Genomic DNA, 23,219 nt, shown 5'->3' on the forward strand with positions numbered 1-23,219 from the left:
CAAAGAGAACAGAGTCAGTGCCATGGGAGGGCAGGGAAGGCATGTCTATGAGCAAGTCCCCCCAGGGGCCAAAAACAATAAAAGCTTCCCTTCAGTATCTGGCCTCCACCAAGGTTTTGCTCCTCTCCAAATCACACTCACAACCCCCTATATTGCCCCATCTGTGGCTCCACCTGAGCCCCACCTCCTCCATACAGGTTCTAGGGGAGCCCATTCTAGTCCCAGGCACCACCAGGCTGAGCATCTCCTGGTCAGGAGTCAGAGGGAATGGTTTCATAACTCAGTAAGGGAAAACCTTCCACCAGCTCTGGCTGGGACAGAAAGCACCAGAGGCTTCCCACTCAGGTATTTGTCTCAGAGAAGGAAAACGGCCTCAAGAAGGACCCCATGAGGGAGATGCCAAATACCCGTAGGCCTAGCCACCAAGTTTCAGACCAAAGGCAGTGTTCGAGGACAGATGGGCCTTGAGTCTTCCCATCCCATAGCCCAGGCCGAGACAGGCAGGACAGTCGTGTCTGGGAGGCCAGACACAAGGAGGCCAGCCAGGGAGGCCAACGTGGGTCATCTGCCTCCCTCCCTCACATCATTCTGGGGGATGTGCTCACTGGATGCAAAGAAGAAGTGGCTACTTACGAGAAGGCAAATGCCACCAAGGCCCCACTGACCACAATGAAGTCGAGAATGTTCCACAGGTCCCGGAAGTAGGCTCCAGGGTGAAGCAGTAGCCCCAAGTCAATCATCTGCAGGGGAGAAGTGGGTGTCAAGAGTACATACAGAAAAGAGGCAGAGCTAGGCCTAACTGTAGCAGAGCATGTGGTTCTGGGTCACTCTCTGAACAAGATTCAGTGTGTTGGCTGTGCACACCTGAACCCGTCACCCCAGTGACGCTCAAAAGCACCTTCCTCATGTCTGTCCAGCAGAGGAAGATAAGATCCAGGTCACAGAGTCAACTGCCCTTAGTGAGGCCCTAAGCCAGATATCCTTGCCAGGTGCATAACTGACTAGCTGAGTTCTGGCTGGCTCCTCCCTTCCCTGGAGCCCAACTACAACAAGAAATCCCTGTCCCTCCCTGTTCCTCCATTGCTAGCAACAGATACATTGCTCCTAGAGAGTTTACACCACTCAGTCCCTGAAGGGGCAGGACAGGGTAGGGCAGCAGAATAGCTTGCTGACAATTCTTAGCCATTTTGGTACATAGCCGACCTCTCCTACTCCTGGCACTGTTATTTTGGGTAAGTACCGTAACAACGCTCAGCCTCAGTCTCTGCTATCACCCCCTCTATCACAGACTGACCATATATGGGCAGCAGTGGGATCATGCTCATGTGCCCCTGAAAGTGCTCCCTGAGGAGACTGCATGCATGTAGGCACTGAGTATACTGATGTATGTGTACAAATATGGGCAACCAGTGGCACTGAACATGCACCTGTGAAAACATATGAAGGCCAAACCTGACAGACATGAATAAAGAGCACCTTGTAAAGAAGGAAAAACAAAGTTACAATAACATGGTAGATTGTCATTCTGCCATTAGAGGAACTCTGGATCTGCTTAAATTTAGTCCTCAGGCTGGGCACAGGTGGCCCATGCCTGTAATTCTAGCTGCTCAGTAGGCTGAGATCTGAGGATTGCAGTTCAAAGCCAACCTGGGCAGAAAAGTCCCCATGGGAATCTTATCTCCAATTAACCACCCAAAAACCAGAAGTGGTGCTGTGGCTCAAAGAGGTAGAATGCTAGCCTTGAGCAAAAGAGCTCAGGGACAGCACCCAGGCCCTGAGTTCAAGCCCCACAACCAGCACCAGCAACAACAAAATTTAGTCAACAACAACAAAATTTAGTCCTCAGCAACCAAAGGCCTTCTAGCCATCCCTCTCCAAAGTCTCCTGGTGCTCTGTTCAATGTCATGTCCATGTGCAGGCAAACCTGGAAGAGGGGCTCAGCCCACACAGGCATCTTAAACAAAGCCTATAGCAACCATGCTCGGAAGCGAGGTACGGTGAGATCATGCACCCATCAAGTGTCAATGCTCCAAAGCACTGTGGGACTAGAGGCCCTTCATGACCAGGAGGGCCTCTTGCTCCTGGAATACTTCCCATACACACAGATGGCCCCCCGTGTCATCACTCACATGTGCACACCCCACATGCTTCCACAGGGGCCATGGGAGCCGTTATATCTTACCTTTATTACCATCTCAAAGGTAAAGACACCTGTGAAGATGTAATCCATATATTTCAGAGCCTAGAACCAAAAGGAGAATTGCTTACAAAGGCTGGGAAGAAAAGCTAGAGCCAGTACCACAACAGGGGTTCTCTGTTTTCCCCAACACTCTAGGAGTAGACAATCATCAGGCAAAAGCTAGTTGGCAACAATCTGGAGGAGACTGAAATGAACACCATCTGGGAAGACCCCTCTCCAGGGCAGCCCCAACTGACTCTGGCACATCAATAAAAGGGGGACTCCAGGAGGTGGCTTCTCCAGGCCTTGGGTTCTATACCCACAGAGGGAAAGGATGATGGTGAAGAGATAGGGGCCCTGGGAACTCACACAGTGGCAACCCCTCAACCTGGCAGCAGGCCTGACGCCACTCACATTGTTCCTGAAGGAGTCTGTCCGTACTGGATCCTCAGCAGCTAGGGCAATACTGCTCAAGGCAATGACCACAAGAATGACCATCTCAAAGTACCGCATGGTAACAATGTAATGGCAGAACCGACGGAGCCTGTGGAGATAAGACACAGGTGACCACAGGGCCCAGAGACACAAGACTCTCCTGTAGGAAGGGCTTCTCCCAAGGAATGTATGCCACCAGAGTGGAGCTTTTCCCAGTGTCTTTGTGGTCTAGGGACAGAGACCAGGTGACTGATAGTGTCTGACGCTCCTGTGAGAGCTACAGGCCACAGCTTAACAAGCACAGCTCCCAGGCCTTACAAGGCTGGCCCTCTTCATGTCAATAACATTTTGCTAGAGCATAACTCCCTCCACTTGTTTCCCAACTGTCTGCAGCCCCAGAACCAACACCCTTGACAGAACAGGTGTGCAGCAGGTGGGTGGAGGGAAGAATTTTACCACAGCACCCTTGCAGACTGTAGACCTCCTTTGACTTAGAGTAGGTGTCCAAGTCTGTGCTGGGTGCATGCTTGTAACACTTTCAAGGCTATATGTGAGCATACCATCATCCACTTGCCTCCTGCTTCAGTCACTTGCTGACCTTTGCTCAGTTGTTCAACATTATTGAGCATCTACTGGGCACAGCAATGAGTAAGAAAGGCAGGTACCTGGCCTCATGAAGCTCCGCTCTAGGGAGCCAAGTACCAGCAAGCAGTGCAGAGATAAGGGAGCAGGAGACTAGCAGCTGCTGATACAAGAGGCACCATGGCAGCAAGCGGGGGTCAGGAGGGTAAAGTAGGGTAGTGGATAAGAAGCAGCCACCACAGACCGGCTAGTGAGGCAGAAAGCCCCACAAAACATCACAAGCGCTGTAATTCCCTCCGCAGGCAGCTACTCCCTTGCCACAAGCTCCTCCACATTCCCAAGAACGTCTACCCTACACAGTCTGCCATTTCCAGCAACTACCCCACTTCATTCCTCCCTGAAGGGACCCCACTCATCTCTTCATCACCACCCTACATAAGCTCAGAGAGCTGCTCTACACAGGCCCAGGCCTCCAGCCGGACTTCATCCCTGGTCACTTCCTAGCCTTTAGTTCTAATAGCCATCACACAACTCAGCTTGTACCTAGGTTCCTACCCCTTGGCAATACTCCCAGACTCAGACTTCCAGTCCACCTGGCCATGAGACACCCCAGCTGCCCTGGCTCTGCAGGATTGGTCAGCTAGCTAGATCTCATAGCCCAGACAGACCTCTAAGGTCACTGCTGGTCTCAGTGACACCCTGTCTATCACTGGCCAGGAGATGACAACATGTCATCACTGACATTCCTTCCCCTTCCATGTAGAACTTAATATCAAATTATACAGATTCTGCCTCTAAAATTTCTCCTCAAATATTTCATTTACAAGCCTCAATTCTGAATACCCTGGTCAAACCATCCCCTTTACTTCCTGGCCACCTACTAAACCATCTCCTGTTCCAACTCTCCTACTAACACGTGTGAGCCTGCCTGTGCAGCCCTCCGTGCTCTGGGGGCCTCTTTGGTGACCATCCAGGTCTTCCCCAGGACAACACACTCCCTGTGCTACCTGTCCATCCTGCTGTCTTCTAGTCCTGGACCACTGTAACACCCTTCTCTAAAACAGTACCCATTCTTCCTTTTTAACTCTTACTATTCCTTCATGGTTCCAACAAAGACATCACTTCCTCTGTGAAAACTCCCCTGGCTTTCTCCAACCTGTCTCACAACACCAGAGCCTCCCTACTTTGCCATCCCCATGCTTTACTTGACTGTTACCTGTTCACCTTCCCACTACATTGTCAGTCCAACAGGGCAGAGAGTCCATCTGCCCCTGTTCCCATTTACTTTTAACCCTTGCACAACAGATTGAGTTCCTGATATATGTGTGTCAAATGACAGAATGGCAGGAAGGGGAGAGAATGTGTGAGGAGGGCTGGGTGGAGAGAGTGGGACAATAAAGGCATAAAGAACAGCTGGCCAGGTCAGCAATGGTCACTCCTACACTGCTATCCTTTGACCTGTTCAGCACCCGCCTGGCTCTGTCCAGGCTGGCTTTTGCGGGATTCTTCCTTTACCTGGAGCACTCTTCCTCCCTTCAAGTTTTATTCCAGTCTCACCTCTGAGGACCCCAATTAACCTTTCCATCTAGTTTTAACCCCCAGCAGACAGCTACATCTCCATCTCTTACTCTGTTTTTCCCTGGCACTCATTCCTGACTTGTTTATTTGGTTTTGGTAGTACTGGGATTTATTTTTGCTTTACTTTGTTTTCAGAAAGGCATCACACATTTTCTTTCATTCATTCTTTTCTTTTCTTTTTGGTGGTTGTATAGGAATTTGAATTCAGAGTTTTAACTTGCTTGACAGGAGGTCTAGCACTAAGACATGCCTTCGGCCTTTCTTTGCCCTGGTTATTTTGAGGTAGAGTCTCATTTTTTGCCCAGGTATGCACCTGGACTGCGATCCCCCTGTATTAGGCTTCCCAACGTAAGTAGGGTGACAGGTACTTCATCACGCTCAGTTCTTTCTATTGAGACTGAGTCTTGTAAATTCTTCTGTCCGGGCTGGACTGATCTCAGTCTTCTGGCAAAGCTGGGATAGCAGGTGAAAAGCACTATACCCAGCACTTGGCTGAGAAAGGAGTCTCACAAACTTTTTGCCCAGGCTGGCTTTGAACCATCATTTCAGCCCCCCAACCCCCACTCCACGTAGCTAGGATTGTAGGCACCCACTGATTACAGCTTCTCCCTTGGCCCTTCCTCTGCTCTCTTGGCCTCCCCTGACCCCCTCACCCAAACCTTCACTGTGCCTGACACATGAGTTAGTCTATGTAAATCCTTCTACCTCAGTTCTCTTACTCTACTTCCTGTTGTCTAGCTGTGGTTGCAGGCGTGAGCCACTGCACATGGCTTGCAAGCCATCCCCTTGTCTGCTGTCTGTCTCTCTCACCAGCCCCACCTGCTTCAAGACAGATGTTCCTGACCTAGTCATCACTGCCTGTGCCTCTAGAATGCTGCTTGCATGTGAGTGTTGGCTGGAGAACCAGACTTATGAGTAGATGGTGAATCATAACAAATACACATGAAAGGGGACACACAACAGAAAAATGGCACACACAACAAACATGCATGCATGTGTGTGTGATGGGAATGAAGGAAGGATGGATAGAAGGAGGGAGGTGTTATGTGTGATAGGCACTCATGGAGTCCATGTGTGCAGCAGTGAACACACTACAGGAGAGGGAGTGAGGCTCTGGAGCTGACCACCTTGAGTCCAAGCCCAGCTCTAGCACCAAGACATCTTGGCTGCATGTCTGTCCACAAGGCCCTGGTCCTTGTCTGTAAAGTGAAATGGCCTCATGGGACTTCTGTGGTCACTGGGTTCTAAGTCAGGGGGTAGAACTGGTCCCTGTACATCGGCTACTGTGTTCATGTGGGTCACAGGAAGTAGATGAGAAAGACAAACACACATGTGGGTAGTGAGGAGACTCACAGGTTGGTAGGGCTCAAACAGAACATGGAGCTGTATGGGACGATGGGCCGGGGGCCACTCCTTGGCATGTCGTCAGCTTCTGCCTCCTTCTTCCCCTCTGCTTGGCTTTCCAGGTCCATGTTACCACCTATAAGGATACAGGGCCTCCAAGTTAGGAGTGTGTGCCCATAAAGCACACATCACATGGGTCTCTCCCAGCTCCAGAACCAAAGGTAAGTGAAGAAAGCCATCCTGTGCCCGCCCAAGGAAGAACATGTGGCTTAGAATACAGCTTCATCAGGCAGAGCATGGCGTGCCGTGTGGAGGGGGAGTATCAGCACTGCATTTAAGGCCCGGATGGAGGGCTGTCTTCTATGGAGACCTGAGCAGGACCTCTCCACCTTCCACACTGCTGGGGCTGCAGTGGGAGAGGCACTCAGCTGGGCACTGTACCCTTGGTATGGAAGCCCATGAATCCTACATCTTGACAATACCAGAGCCTAGTGAGTTCTTCCTCTAAGGGATCTCTGAGCAGCAAAAAAAAAAGAAAGAAACAGACAGCCTAGGGCACATAGATCCACAGGTGTTCCCTGAACCCCATCATTTAGCTTGCTCTGACCTGGGATTTCTTTTGAAGACCCCGAAGAAAAGGCTTGATATGCCAGGGAGTCCAAAAAGATACTGAACGATACCTTACCCACCACCCTGCTCACAGTCCTGTCTCCCTAGGTTCACGCTCAGCACCCACTGATTACAGCGTCTCCCTTGGCCCTTCCTCTGCCCGCTTGGCCTCCCCTGACCCCCAGCATTCTTCACCCAAATCAAATTCTCCTGGTAAAAATGGCCTTAAGCTTTGTCCCCTCTTCTCTCAGCAATTCTTCATTTTTAACTATGTTAATGTATATTGCAGTCACCATCAGCAATATAATTCCTGATATCTGAGGTACAAGGCATTGTTCATCATTTGAACTATCTCATGTTTATACCTCTTAAAATAATAAGGGTCAGGCATGGTGGCACACATGCTTGTTCTGTCAAAGCCTAGAGATTAAAGAGTTGCCATTCAAGGCCAATCCATACAAAAAGTAATCAAGATCCGATCTCAACCAATATGCAGGTATGGTGGTACATATCTGTGGTCTCAGCTACACAGGAAGCCACAGGTAGGAGGATTGAGGTCTGAGGTTGGCTCCAAGGCAAAGCATGAGACCCTATCTCAAAAGAAATCAAGACGAAAGAGTTCAGCATGACTCACATTGTAGAACACATGTCTAACAAGCACATTTAGGGTTAAACCCCAGTACCACCACTATAAAAAAAAAAAAAGAAGGAAAAAAAGATGTTGAAGCCTGGGTAGAACTTCTAAAATACTACAACAAAGTCAAAGAAAGTGACCAAAGCAGACTAAGAAAAAACTTTAAAGGATCAAGATGAAATTTACTACAGACTAAGTAAATTCATTGTTGAAAGCAGGTTATAAAAAAGGAGAGGAGGAGGAAAAAGAAGAAGGAAGAGGAGTAGAGGAGAGGGGGGAGGTAGAGAAGGAAGAGGAAAGGGAGGAGGATGAAGAGAAGTAGAAGAAGAGAAGGAGGAGGAGAAAAGGAGGAGGGGGAGGAGGAGAGGGAGAAGATGAGCAGGAAGAGGAGGGAAAGAAAGAGAAGAGGAGGAGGAGGAGGAGGAGGAGGAGGAGGAGGAGGAGGAGGAGAGGAAATGGAGAGGAGGAAGAAGAGGAAGAGAATGAGAAGGAGGAGAGGTAAAAAAGAGGAAGGAGAGGAAGAGGAGGAAGAAGAGGAGAAGAGGAGGAGGAGGAAGAGGAAGAGGAAACTACTTCATAATAGCAAAATCAAACCACTGAAGTAGAAGACAATCAGGCAAATTTATTAATACTAAAAGACAGGCATGAAAAATAATTGACTTATACTACTAATGACTGCAAATATTGAAATTTTTAGATGAGAAATACAAAATATGTAAACATTTTTTATAAACAGCTTTTAAAATGAGCAAGCAATAAGTCTATAAAACTAACCCAATACTACTAACCAATGCTGCTCCTGACCCCCACTGTGGCAGCTGAAGAAAGCATATGACTTGCCCCTGTCTGAAGATGCTGAGATGGGAAGGCACAAACAGAACTCAAGGGCAGCTGTCCCTGGGAGGGAAGAAGCAAGGACCTCACATCAACCCAGGTATCCCTGAGACCACTTGAATTTGTCATACTCAGAAAGCACCACTTTCACTGGGACAGGATGAAAAGGACTGGGGCTTGAGCATGAGTCCTGAGGGACAGAGGCCTGTGGAGAACCACTCCACGAGCACAGTACAAACGGTTAGGTTACTCTCATGCGGGAGGAGGCTGGTCTCGCCTGGATGTGAATTCCTTCTCTTCCTGCAGCTCATAGGAGAGTCTGGTTAAGCCCTGGTGTTTAGGCTACAAAGGATTAATTCATTTCCATACTGGGTGTGACAATGCCAGGGCAGATTTCACATTGCTCTATTTTTATTAGAGTTGTTCTTGGTTTTGGTCATGTTAGGTTGCAGAGTTATATAAGCACTACCTACTTTTCTTCAGAACTGCTATTTCAGTGGTGACATTTTCAGGAATGCATAAGCCATGTTATGGTGGAATGGCTTCCTTCAGGAAGAGCAAAACCACTCGAAGAGAAGCATATGAAGCAGGAATGAAAGGCAGGTACCAATAATATACAAAACATAAACAACAAACACAGCCAAAATAATAATCATGTTTTATGGGACTTTTTAGGACTAAACTGAACAACAGTGTAATACAACTAAAGTACTCTTCTGAGGTCTTTATATTGCTAAATGGGAGGTTAATATAAATAAGTGTAGAATTTGTTTTCCATGCATGGTAAACTTACAAAAGTAACAACTAAGCATAAGCAAAATTGATAACTTTTGAATAGAGCTCTGAGAAAATGTGATATGTAAGCAAATAAACAATCAAAACAATTATTCAAGATTAAAAGGGAAAGGATGGAGGAAAAATAGAAATTGGAACAAATGTCACAATCCTAGATTAAGCAAATCTCAGTAAATTTTTAAAGTGTCTGTGTACCAGTGGCTCACACCTGTAATCCTAGCTACTCAGGAGGCTGAAATCTGAGAATCATGGTTCAAACCCTATCCAGGCGAAAAGATTCTTATCTCAAATTAACCACCAAAAAGCCAGAAGTGGAGTTGTAGGTCAAGTGGTATAGAAATAACCTCAAGTGCGCGCACGCACATGCACACGCACACACAAAGTGCCAATGGCGAGAGATAGTTTCTCACCCACTGAATCTAGGTCAGCCTCCAGAGAAGGAGACTGAGCTCTTCTTCTCTGTTAAAGGACTTTCAGGAACAACTGGAAGGGAAAGAGAAAGCAGGACAGGGATGTGAAGAAGCCAAACAGGGGTACATTTTTAGATGAAGTCCTATAAAAGGTAGGGTTAGTTCCTTGAGGAGCATTCTGGGTTCTCAACTAACTTTCAGAATCTTCCTGATCTACAGCCGCAGGCCGGGGCCCTCTTGTGCCTGTACTATCCCTTCACTGGCTACAGCTGTCTGGGAGGTTAGACCCCATGGACTCTTGTAATTCCAGCAGTTCAAGGCAGTCCTCCAAATCGAATGCCATTGGAGACCAAGATGCACAGGAGTAAGGGGAAATCTACAGGTCTAATAACAGTGTCCATTTCTGGAACCAATTCCAGGTCTTCAGTGAGAAATCTTAAAAAATGGTCCTGAGAACATGTCAGGTAAGATCTAGGAAGTTATCAAAGACAACTACCCCATGAAGGACAAAACGCTAGCCTGAAGTGGCTCCCCAGGCTGATGCCATTTAGGCATCAAAAGCAATAAAACTTCAAAGGACTAAAATACATACAACACAATAAAATCTAAAATTTCATACAAGGACAGGGGAGGCCGTGCAAGACAGTGAATTGTAAACAGCCAAAGTTACGGTCCTGTGAACAAAAACACACATGGATATAAAACCCAGTACCAGACTTTAAGAGAGGATATCAGAAGCTCAGAGGGGACACACAGAAGTGATCAACCCAATTGCAATAAAGAGACAAAAGAACTTAATTGTTTACTCGGGGTGGTGGGAAGTAAGTCACCTACTCTGTGAGAGCCAGGACGAAGGCTGGGATGGGACCAGGATGCCACATGACCCCTGGGTCCCCTGACTCCCAGGACTGAGGCTGGGATGGGACCATGGTGCCACATGACCCCTGGGTCCCCTGACTCCCAGGACTGAGGCTGGGAGGAACCACGGTGCCACATGACCCCTGGGTCACCTGACTCCCAGGACTGAGGCTGAGATGGGACCATGGTGCCACATGACCCCTGGGTCCCCTGACTCCCAGGATTGAGGCTGGGAGGAACCACGGTGCCACATGACCCCTGGGTCCCCTGACTCCCAGGATTGAGGCTGGGAGGAACCACGGTGCCACATGACCCCTGGGTCTCCTGACTCCCAGGACTGAGGCTGGGATGGGACCACGGTGCCACATGACCCCTGGGTCCCCTGACTCCCAGGACTGAGGCTGGGATGGGACCACGGTGCCACATGACCCCTGGGTCACCTGACTCCCAGGACTGAGGCTGGGACTTACCATCTTAGGAGCACTTCCTCCAGGAACCCAGAGAACAAGAGGTACTCACAGTGGCCTGCAATCAAGTCATTGTCCCCTAGAGTTAAAGGGGCTCAGGAAAAGCCCACCACAGCCATGAGATCATCAAACCCTGTTGCTTCCAGCCTGAGGACAGAGATCCCAAGGTCTTAGCTATAGCCCCAACTGCAGAAACCCTAGGAGGGGACACAGAGTACCCCCCCCGCCCTCCCCCACCCCGCCCCACCCCACACAGAAGTCTAAACAGGACCACTGAGTTTCCCCACTGGGGAAACTCAGCTTCACAGAATCAGGAGTGCAGGTGGAGTGCAGGCTGAAATAAACCCAAGCCCCAGGCCTTGGGAATTCCCACTAAACTACGACAAAAGCCTGAGGATAATGAATGCAGGATGCACTTGAGGAATTAGACCTTAGAAACCACAGGGCCCAAAGGACACAAGCTGATAAGACCTAAGCTGGCATCAGGCTGCCAGGCCTGTCCTTGGGGCTCCCCTGCAGAGCCCATAAAAGCTGTAATCAGTAACATGCCCTACTTAATCTCTAAATCCCTCCCTCCACTTAAAGGAAGTTAGGTGGAGAAAAACCTTACATCACATCACAGTTGCTGTACACAAGTTTACCAGTCTTTGACCCTGGATAGCTTTAACTGTATTAAATGTTGCACTTGTTTAACTCTGGTTTTTCCCAGCTGTAAATCAGAAAAAAAAAAAAAAGGTGATTTACCATCAATTTCCCCAATCAACACTCTCCATTTGATTCTCATTTCCTACCTCCTTCCCTGCTTTTTTTTTGCTTTTCTTTCTTCTCTTTTTCCTTTCTTAAACTGAAACCATCTTACTGAATCATTTTCACTACCACTTTCTCTTTTTTTTTCATGAAACATTTTTTTATTCATCCTAATTTTGGCTTTAATCCTTACCTCCTATTTCCATTCTTGGAAATCAAGACTTTTCTTAAAAAACAAAAATGTTTAAAACTCATGATCATCTGGAATCATAATAAACCTTTCTTCTCTTCAAAAATCATAATAAACCTTTTTCTCTTTATTTTTATGTCGCATTTTCAAATATGCATGCCCATATATAATATATGTGTGTGTGTGTGTATATATATATATATATATATATATACACACACACACATACATACACACACATACAAACTAAACCTTTCATCGTTAGAGGTCACTGACACTGTCTGGTCAACTGACATGTTGCCCTACATACAGTAATTCTATACATTTTCATATATTAAAAAATGGAGGGGGGGCTGGGAAGGTGGCCTAGTGGTAGAGTGCTTGCCTAGCATGCATGAAGCCCTGGGTTCGATTCCTCAAGTGGTAGAGTGGTAGAGTGCTAGCCTTGAGCAAAAGAAGCTCAGGGACAGTGCCCAGGCCCTGAGTTCAAGCCCCAGGACTGCCCCCCCCCTCCAAAAAAAATGCTTTGGAATTAGAAAAAATAGGATTTAAGCCAGGCACTGGTAGCTCATGCCTGTAATCCTATCTACTCAGGAGGCTGAGATCTGAGGATCTCAAAGCCAGCCTGGGCAGGAAAGTCCGTGAGACTCTTATCTCTAATAAACCACCAGAAAACTGAAAGTGTCGCTGTGGCTCAAGTGGTAGAGCACTAGCCTTGAGCTGAAGAGCTGAGGGAGAGCGCCCAAGCCCAGAGAGTTCAAGCCCCACGACCAACAACAACAAAAAAGGATTTAAATCCTTGAAGTGCCAGTTAAAATGGAGAGGTTGCCACTGCAAAGTGAAATCTTTAAAAATTAGTTTTACATAATAAGCCCAGGTCATGTTATCTGAATCAGAATCACCTCCATAGCAAAGAGTCATTTAGAAGATTGTATTTCCCTACCACTTAATCTTCTTTTAAATTTTAGTTCCACTCGTCCTCATAGCTGCCTCTCCCCCATTTATCACCCACCCAACATATTAGTGAAATCTCCCATTGAGTCACATATCTCTCAACTCTGTACCTGCACTTTCTTTTTTTTTCTTTTTTTTGGTCATGGGTCTTGAACTTTGTTCCTTAGGCACTGTCCCTCGGCTCTTCAGCTCATGGCTAGCAGCACTCTACCACTTGAGCCACAGAAAACTTCCAGTTTTCTGGTGGTTAATTGGAGATAAGAGTCTCCCGAACTTTCTTGCCCAGGCTGGCTTTGAACCATGATCCCCATATCTCAGCTTTTTGAGTAGGGAGAATTACAGGCATGAGCCACCGGCACCCAGCTTGTATCTGCACTTTCTAACCCCCTTTAATACTCAAATACTTCCTAGTAACTAGGCTACAAATTACAATCGTTGGTTATCTTGAGCTATTTTCCATCTTCTGCTTCCTGCTTCTGAATCCCCTATCAATTTATCTTTCTTCTAACTGGACAGTCCTTGCTTTTCCTTTTCACTTCCTCCTCATTCTAGACCATCAGTGGTACCTGCCCCACTCTGTCTTTTTTCCCAGTCTCTCCTTCACAGTACCTCAGCTCAGTACAACTTTATGTCCCTTTTCCCCTCCCCTGAACACTTCCCTCTATCTTCCCATTAACCTCTTCTACAAAGCCTAATTCTCACCCTTCCTCACCCTATGTAACAAAATACCTAGAATTTTCCCAACTCTCAATTTCTGCACCACTCCTACCTAGGACAGGAAGGCCTCCTAGGGAACACAGACCCAACACCAGTCACTGAAATCAACTGAACACTGGAGTCACTGACCCTTTGCATTCTGAACCTACCAGAAACACAAGATGATGGTTTACCATCTACAAAAGTCTTTAAATCCGGGGGGGAGAGGGGGGGGAGGAAGGATGGGATGGGGAGGGGAAACAAAGGAGGAGGCTACAATGCTTGATAAGAAATGTACTCATTATCTTGCCCATGTAATTGTAACCCCTCTGTATAGTATTTTCACAATAAAAAAATAAAATAAAATAAAAAAATCTTTAAATTCTAGCTTTCCTTAACCAGAGAGGGAAAATGTTCCACAAACATTCTAGAGCACAGAGATGGGTTGGCAGTCAACTGAGATCAACCCTCTCACTACAAATAACACCTCCAAACATGGCTTCACCTTAATGAACCTGCAAGAGATCACTGATTTAAAATACCCCAAAGACCCAAATGCCCAAACCCTGAACCCAGATGTGTAAGTCACAGCAAAAAAATGACAAAACTCATGAATAAACAAGACAACACACCACCCTCATAAACAACACTGTCACAGAAAAAGACTTAAGTTAGAATGAAACAGAAAAGAGGCCAACATTAAACTCACTAAAACAATGTTGAGAGAGAAATGACCAATGAAATGAAGGAACAGATCTTCAAAACACTGGGAGAAAACTAGGAGCTGAACAAACAGCTAAAAAAAAGAAGAAGGCAATGCAGGAGATGAGAGAGGAATTCTTTAAAGAGAAGAGAGCATGAAGAGCTATGTCACCCTAAAACCAAACACAGTTGAAAGCCTAGGGCAACAGAACAAAAGAAGTTTGAAAACAGCTATCAGGGATTATAAAGCAGAAGAATTGGAATGAACAGTAAGAGGCACTGGAAAAACAGAATATACCAAAGGGTTACACAAGAACTTGTAGACTCTGCCAGAAGATCAAATCTACATATAATGGGAATAGATGAGAAAGAAGAATTAAAAACTAAATGCATTGAGAACATATTCAACAAAACAGTAACAGAAAATGTCCCCAACCTCAAGAAAGAGATTCTCACCCATCTGATGGAGGCATACAGAACTCCAAGTAGACAAGGCCAGAGAAAAAACACATCCTAGACACATTGTTATTAAAACTGTGAACTTACAAAATAAGGAATTAATATTGAAGGCAACAAAATCCAAGAAGGAACTGTCTTACAATAGGAAAAGGATTAGAATTAATTAGAGATTAGAATTAATTAATAAAGGGAATGATACACAAAGGAGAAATTACAGTGGTCAACATATATGTGCCTAATAGTGGAGCACCCAATACATTAAACAAATACTCTGAGACTTACAAGAACTGACAGACTCTAAGACCATAATAGGGACAGACTTCAACACCTAACTCTCACCAAAAGACAGGTTGACCAAACAAAAGATCAGCAAAGAAACCTCTAAATTAAATGACACCTTAACTCAAATGGATTTAGTAGCCATCTATAGAGTATTTCACCCAGTAACCCCACAATACATGTTCTTCTCAGCAACCCATGGAAACTTCTAAAATAGATCATATCCTAGGACATACAACAAGCCTGAGCAAATACAAAGTAACAGTATCCTATCTGATCACAATGGAATTAAACTACAACAATTTATTTCAATAGCAAAAGATACTACAGAAAATGCTCAATGGAGACTGAATAACACACTGTTCATTAACAGCTGGGTCACTGAAGAAATAAAGGGAGAAATTAAAATGCTCCTGTAAACAAATAAAAATGAAATCACATCCTACCAGAACCTCTGAGATAAAGCAAAAGCAGCATTAAAAGGAAAGTTCATAGGTCTAAGTACCTATATAAAGAGAACAGAAAACTTTCAAGCAAACAACCTTATGATGCTATCACAACTTCTAGAAAAAAACAGAAACAAACCAAACCCCAAACTACTAGATAGAAAGAATAAAAATCAGGGCAGAAATCAATAAATTACAGACAAAAAAACTACACACCAGGCATCAGTGGTTCATACCTGTAATCCTAGCTACTCAGGAGGCTGAGATCTGAGGACCGTGGTTCAAAGAGCCTTGGCAGGAAAGTCCATGAGACTCTTATCTACAATTAACCACCAGAAAACCGGAAGTAGTACTGTGGCTAAGCAGAAGAGCGCTCGCCTTGAGCTGAAGAGCGCAGGGACAGTGCCCAAGCCCAGAGTTCAAGCCCCACGACCAATAACAACAAAAAACTATACGTTTGCCAGGTGCTTGTGGCTCACCCCTGTAATCCTAGCTACTCAGGAAGATGAAATCTGAGGATCACAGTTCAAGGCCAGCCTAGGCACGAAATTCTTTGAGTATTATCTCCAATAAACTATTCAAAAAAGCCAGAAGTGGCACTATGGCTCAAGTGGTAGAGTGCTCACCTTGAGCAAAAGGAGCTCAGGGACAGCGCCCAGGCCCAGAGTTCAAGTACCACGTCTGAAAAAAACAAAACAAAACAAAACTATACATTTAATCAAGTAAACAAAAAGCTGGTTCTTTGAAAAAATTAATAAGATTAATAAGACTGACAGACCCCTAGCTAATTTGACCAAAAAAAAAAAAGACTCAAGTCAACAAAATTAGAGATGACAAAGGAAACATTACAACAAATACCCAAGAAATCCAAAGAATTATAAGGGACTATTTAAAAATCTATATGCAAATAAGTTGGAAAAATGGATAAAAAATTTCTAGACAAAATGGATAAATTTCTAGAGGCAAATAAGTTGTCAAAACTGACCCAAGATATAACACATTTAAACAGACCTATAACAAGCAATGAGATCAAAGAAGTAATAAATAGTCTGTCTCCCAATAGGAAAAGTCCAGGTACAAATGGATTCACAGCTGAATTCTATAAGACCTTTAAAGAATACTAGCACTCTTCAAATTTTTCCATAAAATAGAAAGGGAGAAATCACAACCAAAATCATTCCATGAAACTAGCAGTACACCCATCCCAAAAGCAAGCAATGGCCCAATGGAAAAAGAGAACTATAGACCAATCCCTTTCATGAACATAGACACAAAGCTCCTCAATAAAATTCCTGCTAAGCCAGGTGCCTATGGCTCACACCTGTAATCCTAGCTACTCAGGAGGCTAAGGATTGCAGTTCAAAGCCAGTCCAGGCAAGAAAGTCTATGAGACTCTTATCTCCAATTAACCAACAGAAACTGGAAGTAGTTCTGTGGCTCTAAGTGGTAGAGCACGAGCCTTGAGTGAAAGAAAGAGCTCAGGAACAGAACCCAAGCCCAAGTTCAAGCCCCACAACTGGCAAAAAAAAAAAGTGTTGAAAGAATTCAATGAGGGGCTGGGAAGGTGGCTCAGTGGTAGAGTGCTTGCCTCACATGCATGAGGCCCTGGGTTTGATTCCTGAGTACCACACAGGCAGCAAAAGCCAGAAGTGGCTCTGTGGCACAAGGGGTAGAGTGCTAGCCTTGAGCTGAAAAGCTCAGGGACAGTGCCCAGGCCCAGAGTTCAAGATCCAGAACTGACAAAAAAAAAAAGAATTCAATGACTAATTTAAAATATCATTTACTGCAATCAAGCCATTTCAAACTAGAGATGCAAGGCTGGTTCAATATATGTAAATGAATAAATGTAATATCACATTAACAGAGCCAATGGCAAGAATCACACAATCATCTAAATAGGTTCAGAAAAAGCCTTCAACAAAATCCAATATCCATTCATGATAAAAGCTCTGGAGAAGCCAGGAATAGAAAGAATGTAACTCAACATAATAAAAGCCATCTAAGACAAACCTACAGCCAACATTATACTAAATGGTAAAAAGTAAAATCATTTCCTCTAAAATCAGGAAAAAGACAAGGATGCCCACTCTCTCCACTCCTTTTCAATGTAACTGGATTTCCCAGACAGAGCAATAAGGTAAGAAAAAGACATAAATAGGATCCAAGGGGCTGGGAAGGTGGCTCAGTGGGGTAGTGTTTGCCTTGCAAGCATGAGGCCCTGTGTTCGATTCCTCAACACCACATAAGCAGAAAAAGCCATGTGGCTTAGTGGTGGAGTGCTTGCCTAGCATGCATGAAGCCCTGGGTTCGATTCCTCAGTTCCACATACACTGAAAAAGCCAGACGTGATGCTGTGGTTCAAGTGGTAGAGAGCTAGCCTTGAGCAAAAAGCAGCTTGGTCAGCGCCCAGGCCCTGAGTTCAAGCCCCAGGACTGGTAAAAAGAAAAAAAAATAGAAAAAGCCGGAAGTGGCACTGTGGCTCAAGTGGTAGAGAGCTAGAGCTGAGGGACAGTGCTCAGGCCGAGTTCAGGCCCCACGACTGACAAAAAAAGGGGGGGGGGGATCCAAGTAGAGAAAAAAGTCAAATTATCCCTATTTGCAGAGGATATGAGATGGCTACTGGCATAGTTATATCCAGCATGATTAAAGAAAAGCAATTGGGACAAGATTAGTGATGTAGACAATTGTTAAGGATGGGTGACAGACTCAGGGATTCATTACACTTGTCTCTACTTTCCTTCAACAAAATCCTTATGACTCAGTTTTCCATAATTAAAAGGGTTTTATTTATGCAGCAAGAGAGAAGACAGAATCTTACAAAAGAAAAACCATTTGGACTAAAAACTAGTTTCTCAACAGAACAAAAGAGGCAATGGGCAATGGAACTGTCTCAATATGAGGAGAGAAAATAACTAACAAGCTGGAATTTCATACAATGGAAAAACACTTTCTACAAACAATGGCAGAATAATGATTATTCAGACAAAATGAGAGAATTTGCCACTATCAAATTTCACTGAAAGAAATCAGGAAATATGTTCTTTAAGAAGAACAAGGAGGGGGGGGGACCATGATGCTCGGAAATACAAATGATGACATATACAAAGAAATAATGAATCAATCATCAGATGTGAGGAAAAGACACTATGCAAAGAAACCTCTACCACTCCAAAATCTAAGGGCATACTTACAAATCAAGTAAGAATCACAATGATCTGAGGATTGTGGGTCCAAAGTCAGCTAGGGCAGGAAAGTCTGTAAGATGCTTATCTCCAATTAATCACAGAAAAAGCTGGTAGTAGCACTGTGGCTCAAAGCAGCATTAGCCTTGAGCAAAAAAAAAAAAACAACTCAGAGATCACACTCAAGCCCAGAGTTTGAGCCCCAGGACTGGCAAACAAAGAAAGAAAAAAGAAAAGAAAGAAGAAAGGAAGGAAGGAAGGAAGGAATTACAATGAAACTTGGAAGAGAGATTTAAAACAAAAACAAATTTCAAAACATACTACACAGTATAAAAGTAATTCTTCAGTGAAATAGATCTCTAAAACACTAGAAAAGAGAAATATCTAAATACCATGGAATGAGTATCAGTTAATAGGAGAAAGAATATTACAATACAGATAATAAAGTATAAGAAAGGACTACTCAGGGAGAATGAAGGAAACAGTAACATAAGACCAAGAAGCATTGGCTCATAACATAACTTACAGAATTTGTAAGCTTATTCACCCCTATTTTGGGTTGGCAGTCTTCACCCTAGGTCATTCAGAATCCAGGCTGAGCCACAGCCAAGTCAGAAACAGAGTCCAGATATTCAGTCCCAGTCACACACTGGTCCTAGTGGATAATGGCAAGGTACCAGCTATAGAATATATTGTCTCTGCAATAGGATGTTTTCCCGGGCTGCAAGCCAGCTATGGAATGTCCTGCCCTGGCTGTCTGGTATCTCCAGTGCCCAGCTGTGACTACAAAGATTCCCTATCCCAGCCCTTTCTTCTGCCTTGGGACTCCTAACACTATATCTACCTCTAAGGCTGTGAAAGCAGTTTGCTACTCTCAAGAGATAGCCTGTCAGCCTCTAGCTGACATTAAACTCTTCTTTCTTCTACGTGACTGTGTATCCGAGTGGTTTTCTGGGTTAGTGCTTTAAGAATTGTGAACCCTAAAAAAAAGAAAAGAAAGGAAAAAAAAGGAAGAACCCAAGGAGTTGGAGATGTGGCAAAATTGGCAGAATACTAGCCAATGAGCAAAAACAGCAGTTAAGAGTTCTAGCCCTGCCCTCAGACCTCAAAAAAAAAAAGAGAGAGAAAAGAATTGCAAACTCTGTACAACTACTTAATAATAACAATAATAAAGAAAGGAATGCTAAGAGCCAAAATTTAAAAAAAGAGAACAAACACACAAGGAGAAGATCAAGAAAGACAAAGGTTGAAACTAATTTTTAATAGACCAAACCTTAGTGAAGAAAGGCTCATCAGAGTAAGAGGGAGGAGGAACATTACAAAGGTAATATGCTATCAACTGTAAACTCAGAAAAAGCTGGACAGAGAGAAAGAGGCTGGTCCACTGACACAGCAGTCACCTACACTGACATTTCTTCTTGCACCTCCATAAGCTATGTGGTCAACAAGGAAAAATAAGCCACTGACCACCCACATCTCTGGAATATTGGAGATGAGAAAGCCATGAGCTTAAATTTACATGGAAGTGAAGTGAGAATACAAACATGAGAGCTGCAGAACCAAGCAGGGACAGTAGGTGGTGGGAGAGAAGGTTGGTCCTGGTGATGTAGAGAATGGCACCTGCATATGGCCACCAATACGAGAACTATTTAGCCTTAATACTTCACTCTTAGTAGAGAAATACTTAGCTAGATCATCTGACCCAGGTATGTTCAAGGAAGAAGCTTGAAAAGTCCCTGAGTCAGGAGGAAGAGGGACACCGGAAATAAGAGGCACTATGGGCCAGCGATAAGATCATGAAATTATCAGAGAAACAAAACCAGGAGAGCCTTCCCCCAAATCCAGGAAAGGAAGGTGTATTTCACTGTACTAACAGAGGAGTTCTCTGAAGCAGAAAGCAAGCATACTACCCCAAAACTCTATTCTGTGCTCCACAAAAATTACATTTAACTCTTGCTCTTGGTCTAGGAAAATGTAAAATAGTTTGTTTACCTGAAAAAGGAATTCAATATCCATACAAAGTTCCCATAAGAAGAAAACAGAAAATAAGGATAAAAATTACTTAGCAAAGGAAAATATTCCAAACCAAAACACTATAAAGCAAAGGTAAAGTTACATAACTATCCAACATGAATTAAACATAATTATACAAGCAGCTGTCAAGGCAAAAGATCATGATAAGCCATTGAGGCCTGGTATAGAGTTGAGACTCTAGCCCAGCAGTAATGGGAAACCTCTTTCCATTGCTTTGTGGACGCCAAACCAAAACCTGCTCTTCTACCTCACCTGAGACCAGCGAGGCACCACCCAGCCCTCACTCTGGTGAGCATCACTGCAGATGAGCCCGAACAGAAAATTTAAACAAGAATGATAATCTGATGACATCATACAATACCAAATCAAGAGTAGCTGGACAAAGTGGCTTAGGCATATAATCCTAGCTACTTAGGAGGCAGAAATCAAGGGATTGTAACTTAGGCTAGCCCAAGCAAAAAAGTAGTCTGTGAGGGCTGGGAAAATGCTCAGTGGTAGAGTGCTTGCCTTGAATGCATGATGCCCTGGGTTCAACTCCTCAGCACTACATAAGCAGAAAAGGCCAGATGTGGCGCAGTGCTCAAGTGGTAGAGCGCTAGCCTTAAACTGAAGAGCTGAGGGACAGCACCAAGGCTCAGAGTTCAGGCCCCACATAAGCCAAAAAAGCCAGAAGTGGCACTGTGGCCCTAGTGATATAGCGCTAGCATTGAGCTGAAGAGCTGAGGGACAGCACCAAGGCTCAGAGTTCAGGCCCCACACCAAAAAAAAAAAAAAAAGTAGTCTGTGAAGCTCCATCTCAACCAGGGGTGGGTGTGATTGAATGCACCTGTAATCCCAGCTACAGGTAGAGCACAATGGCTGAGCACAGTGGTTCAGACCCATCATCTCCAGTGACATAGGGATTCATATCCCAGCCCAAACATAAATCAAGACCTAATCTTGAATAGGCCCCTGAGTTCAATCCTCAGTGCCAGGTAGGCAGGATGTGTGTGGTGGCAGGAGATCTCCCAAACCAGAAAGTCAACTTGAATGAGAAAAGACAATAAAACAGATTGTAGAATGACAGATTGTAGAATTATCTCACAAAGCCTTAAAAGCCATCGCAAAAAATGTTCCACAGAAAATGAAAGTGCATTTGAAACAAATCAAATCTCAGGAAAGAAACAGAAGATAAACCAAATAAAATCTTTAAACAAAAATTTAATAACTGAGGCTTAAAAGTTAATTGATGGGCTCAACTGGAGAATGGAATGCAAAGGGAAAACACTCAGTGAATGGGAAAATAACAAAAATAACCCCATCTTAACAACAAAGGAACAGTAGAATGAAAAAGCAATCACCTCAGGAGCCTTTGGCATGTCTTTTCTGGAAAGAAAAGATGAAAAGTCAGAGCTAAAGAAGCACTCAAGGACATAATAGATATTACCAAATCTGGTACAAGATATAACCTACATAGTCAAGAAGTTGAGCAAACCCCAAAGAGGGTAAACGTGAAACTCACACTGTATTCAAACTTCTGAAATACAGAGACAATGAAAAACACCTAAAAACATCAATAGAGAAACAACTTCTTACCTATAGAAAGAAAACAATTCGAATGACAGTGGGTATCTCATCAGAAACCATGGAGGTCAAAGGAAGAGGCACACAGTTTTTTTCTCAAGTGCTGAAAAAAAAAGAACTGTCAACCCAGAAATCTATACCCAGTGAAAATATCTTTAGGAAAGAAGGAAAAATCCAGACATTCTCAGATGAAAGAAAATTCAGAGAGTCTGTCAACTTCTGACCTATTCTAGAGGATAGCTAAAGAATGTCTTCCCTACAAAAAGTAATTTATAAAACAAAGAAGAAATACCAGAATATCATGAAAGAAGGAAAAACAATAGGAGAAAAATATGAGTAAAGGTAACACACTTTCTCCTCTTAGTTTTAAATTATGTTTAATAGTTGAAGCAAAATTTATAAAACCTCTGATATAATTCTAAATATATGCAGAATATTTAAGACTACTGTATCATAAATGGGGAAGGAAAAAGGGATGTTTAGAGAGGTAAAGTTTTATACTTCACATAAGATGATAAAGCAATGATATAAAATGGGGTAAATTATGTAAATATAATGTAATATCTAAAACACACACTAAAAAATCTATACTAGAGGTATACTCAAATGTACTATAGATACAAGAAAATGGAATTCTAAATTATGTGCAATTCTAAATTATGTTCAAATTACGTTCCCCCTCCCAAGAAAGGCAAGAGAAGGAAACAAAAAGAACCGTGCAAACAGAAAAAAAATAGGATAAGTTTAAGATCTAATCTATCAATAATTATACTAAACTTAAAATCTCTATGCCAAATAAAAGACAGAGATGATAGAGCAAATTAAAAACACAACTCAGAGCCAGTGCTGGTGGCTCACACCTGTCATCCTAGCTACTCAGGAGCCTGAGATCTGAGGATCACAGTTCAAAGCCAGCCCATGCAGGAAAGTCCCTGAGACTCTTATCTCCAATTAACCACCAGAAAATGGAGGTAGCACTGTAGCTCAAATGGTAGAGCACTAGCCTTGAGCTGAAAAGCTGAGGGACAGCGCCCAGGCCTGAGTTCAAGCCCCACAAAAGATTAAAAAAAAAAAAACTCAGGTAAAACTTTCTTCAAATATACCTATATAACTAGGCTGAAAATCAGATATAAAAAAGATATATCATGAAAGTATTAATAAAAAGCAAGAGTAAATATATTAATAAGACAGTATGAAATTCAGAAAGAAAATTACACGGTCCAGAGAAGGGACAATGTTAAG

At 43.9% G+C, this 23,219-nt stretch overlaps 1 protein-coding gene across 1 annotated transcript in view; it reads right to left on the reverse strand.

The window, feature by feature from the left end:
- The window catches only part of Cacna1b (calcium channel, voltage-dependent, N type, alpha 1B subunit), a 181,386-nt gene that overhangs the window by 56,369 nt on the left and 101,798 nt on the right, over positions 1 to 23,219 (reverse strand). The window contains exons 21-24 of the mRNA XM_013029324.1: positions 6,128 to 6,254; positions 2,594 to 2,723; positions 2,183 to 2,242; positions 634 to 740 (exon numbers count right to left, since the gene is read on the reverse strand). Coding sequence (XP_012884778.1) covers positions 634 to 740; positions 2,183 to 2,242; positions 2,594 to 2,723; positions 6,128 to 6,254 — 424 coding nt within the window. The remainder of the gene's footprint in view (positions 1 to 633; positions 741 to 2,182; positions 2,243 to 2,593; positions 2,724 to 6,127; positions 6,255 to 23,219) is intronic.

This window comes from Dipodomys ordii, unplaced genomic scaffold, assembly GCF_000151885.1.
Source record: "Dipodomys ordii isolate 6190 unplaced genomic scaffold, Dord_2.0 Scaffold118, whole genome shotgun sequence".
In the NCBI taxonomy this organism is placed as follows: Eukaryota; Metazoa; Chordata; class Mammalia; order Rodentia; family Heteromyidae; genus Dipodomys; species Dipodomys ordii.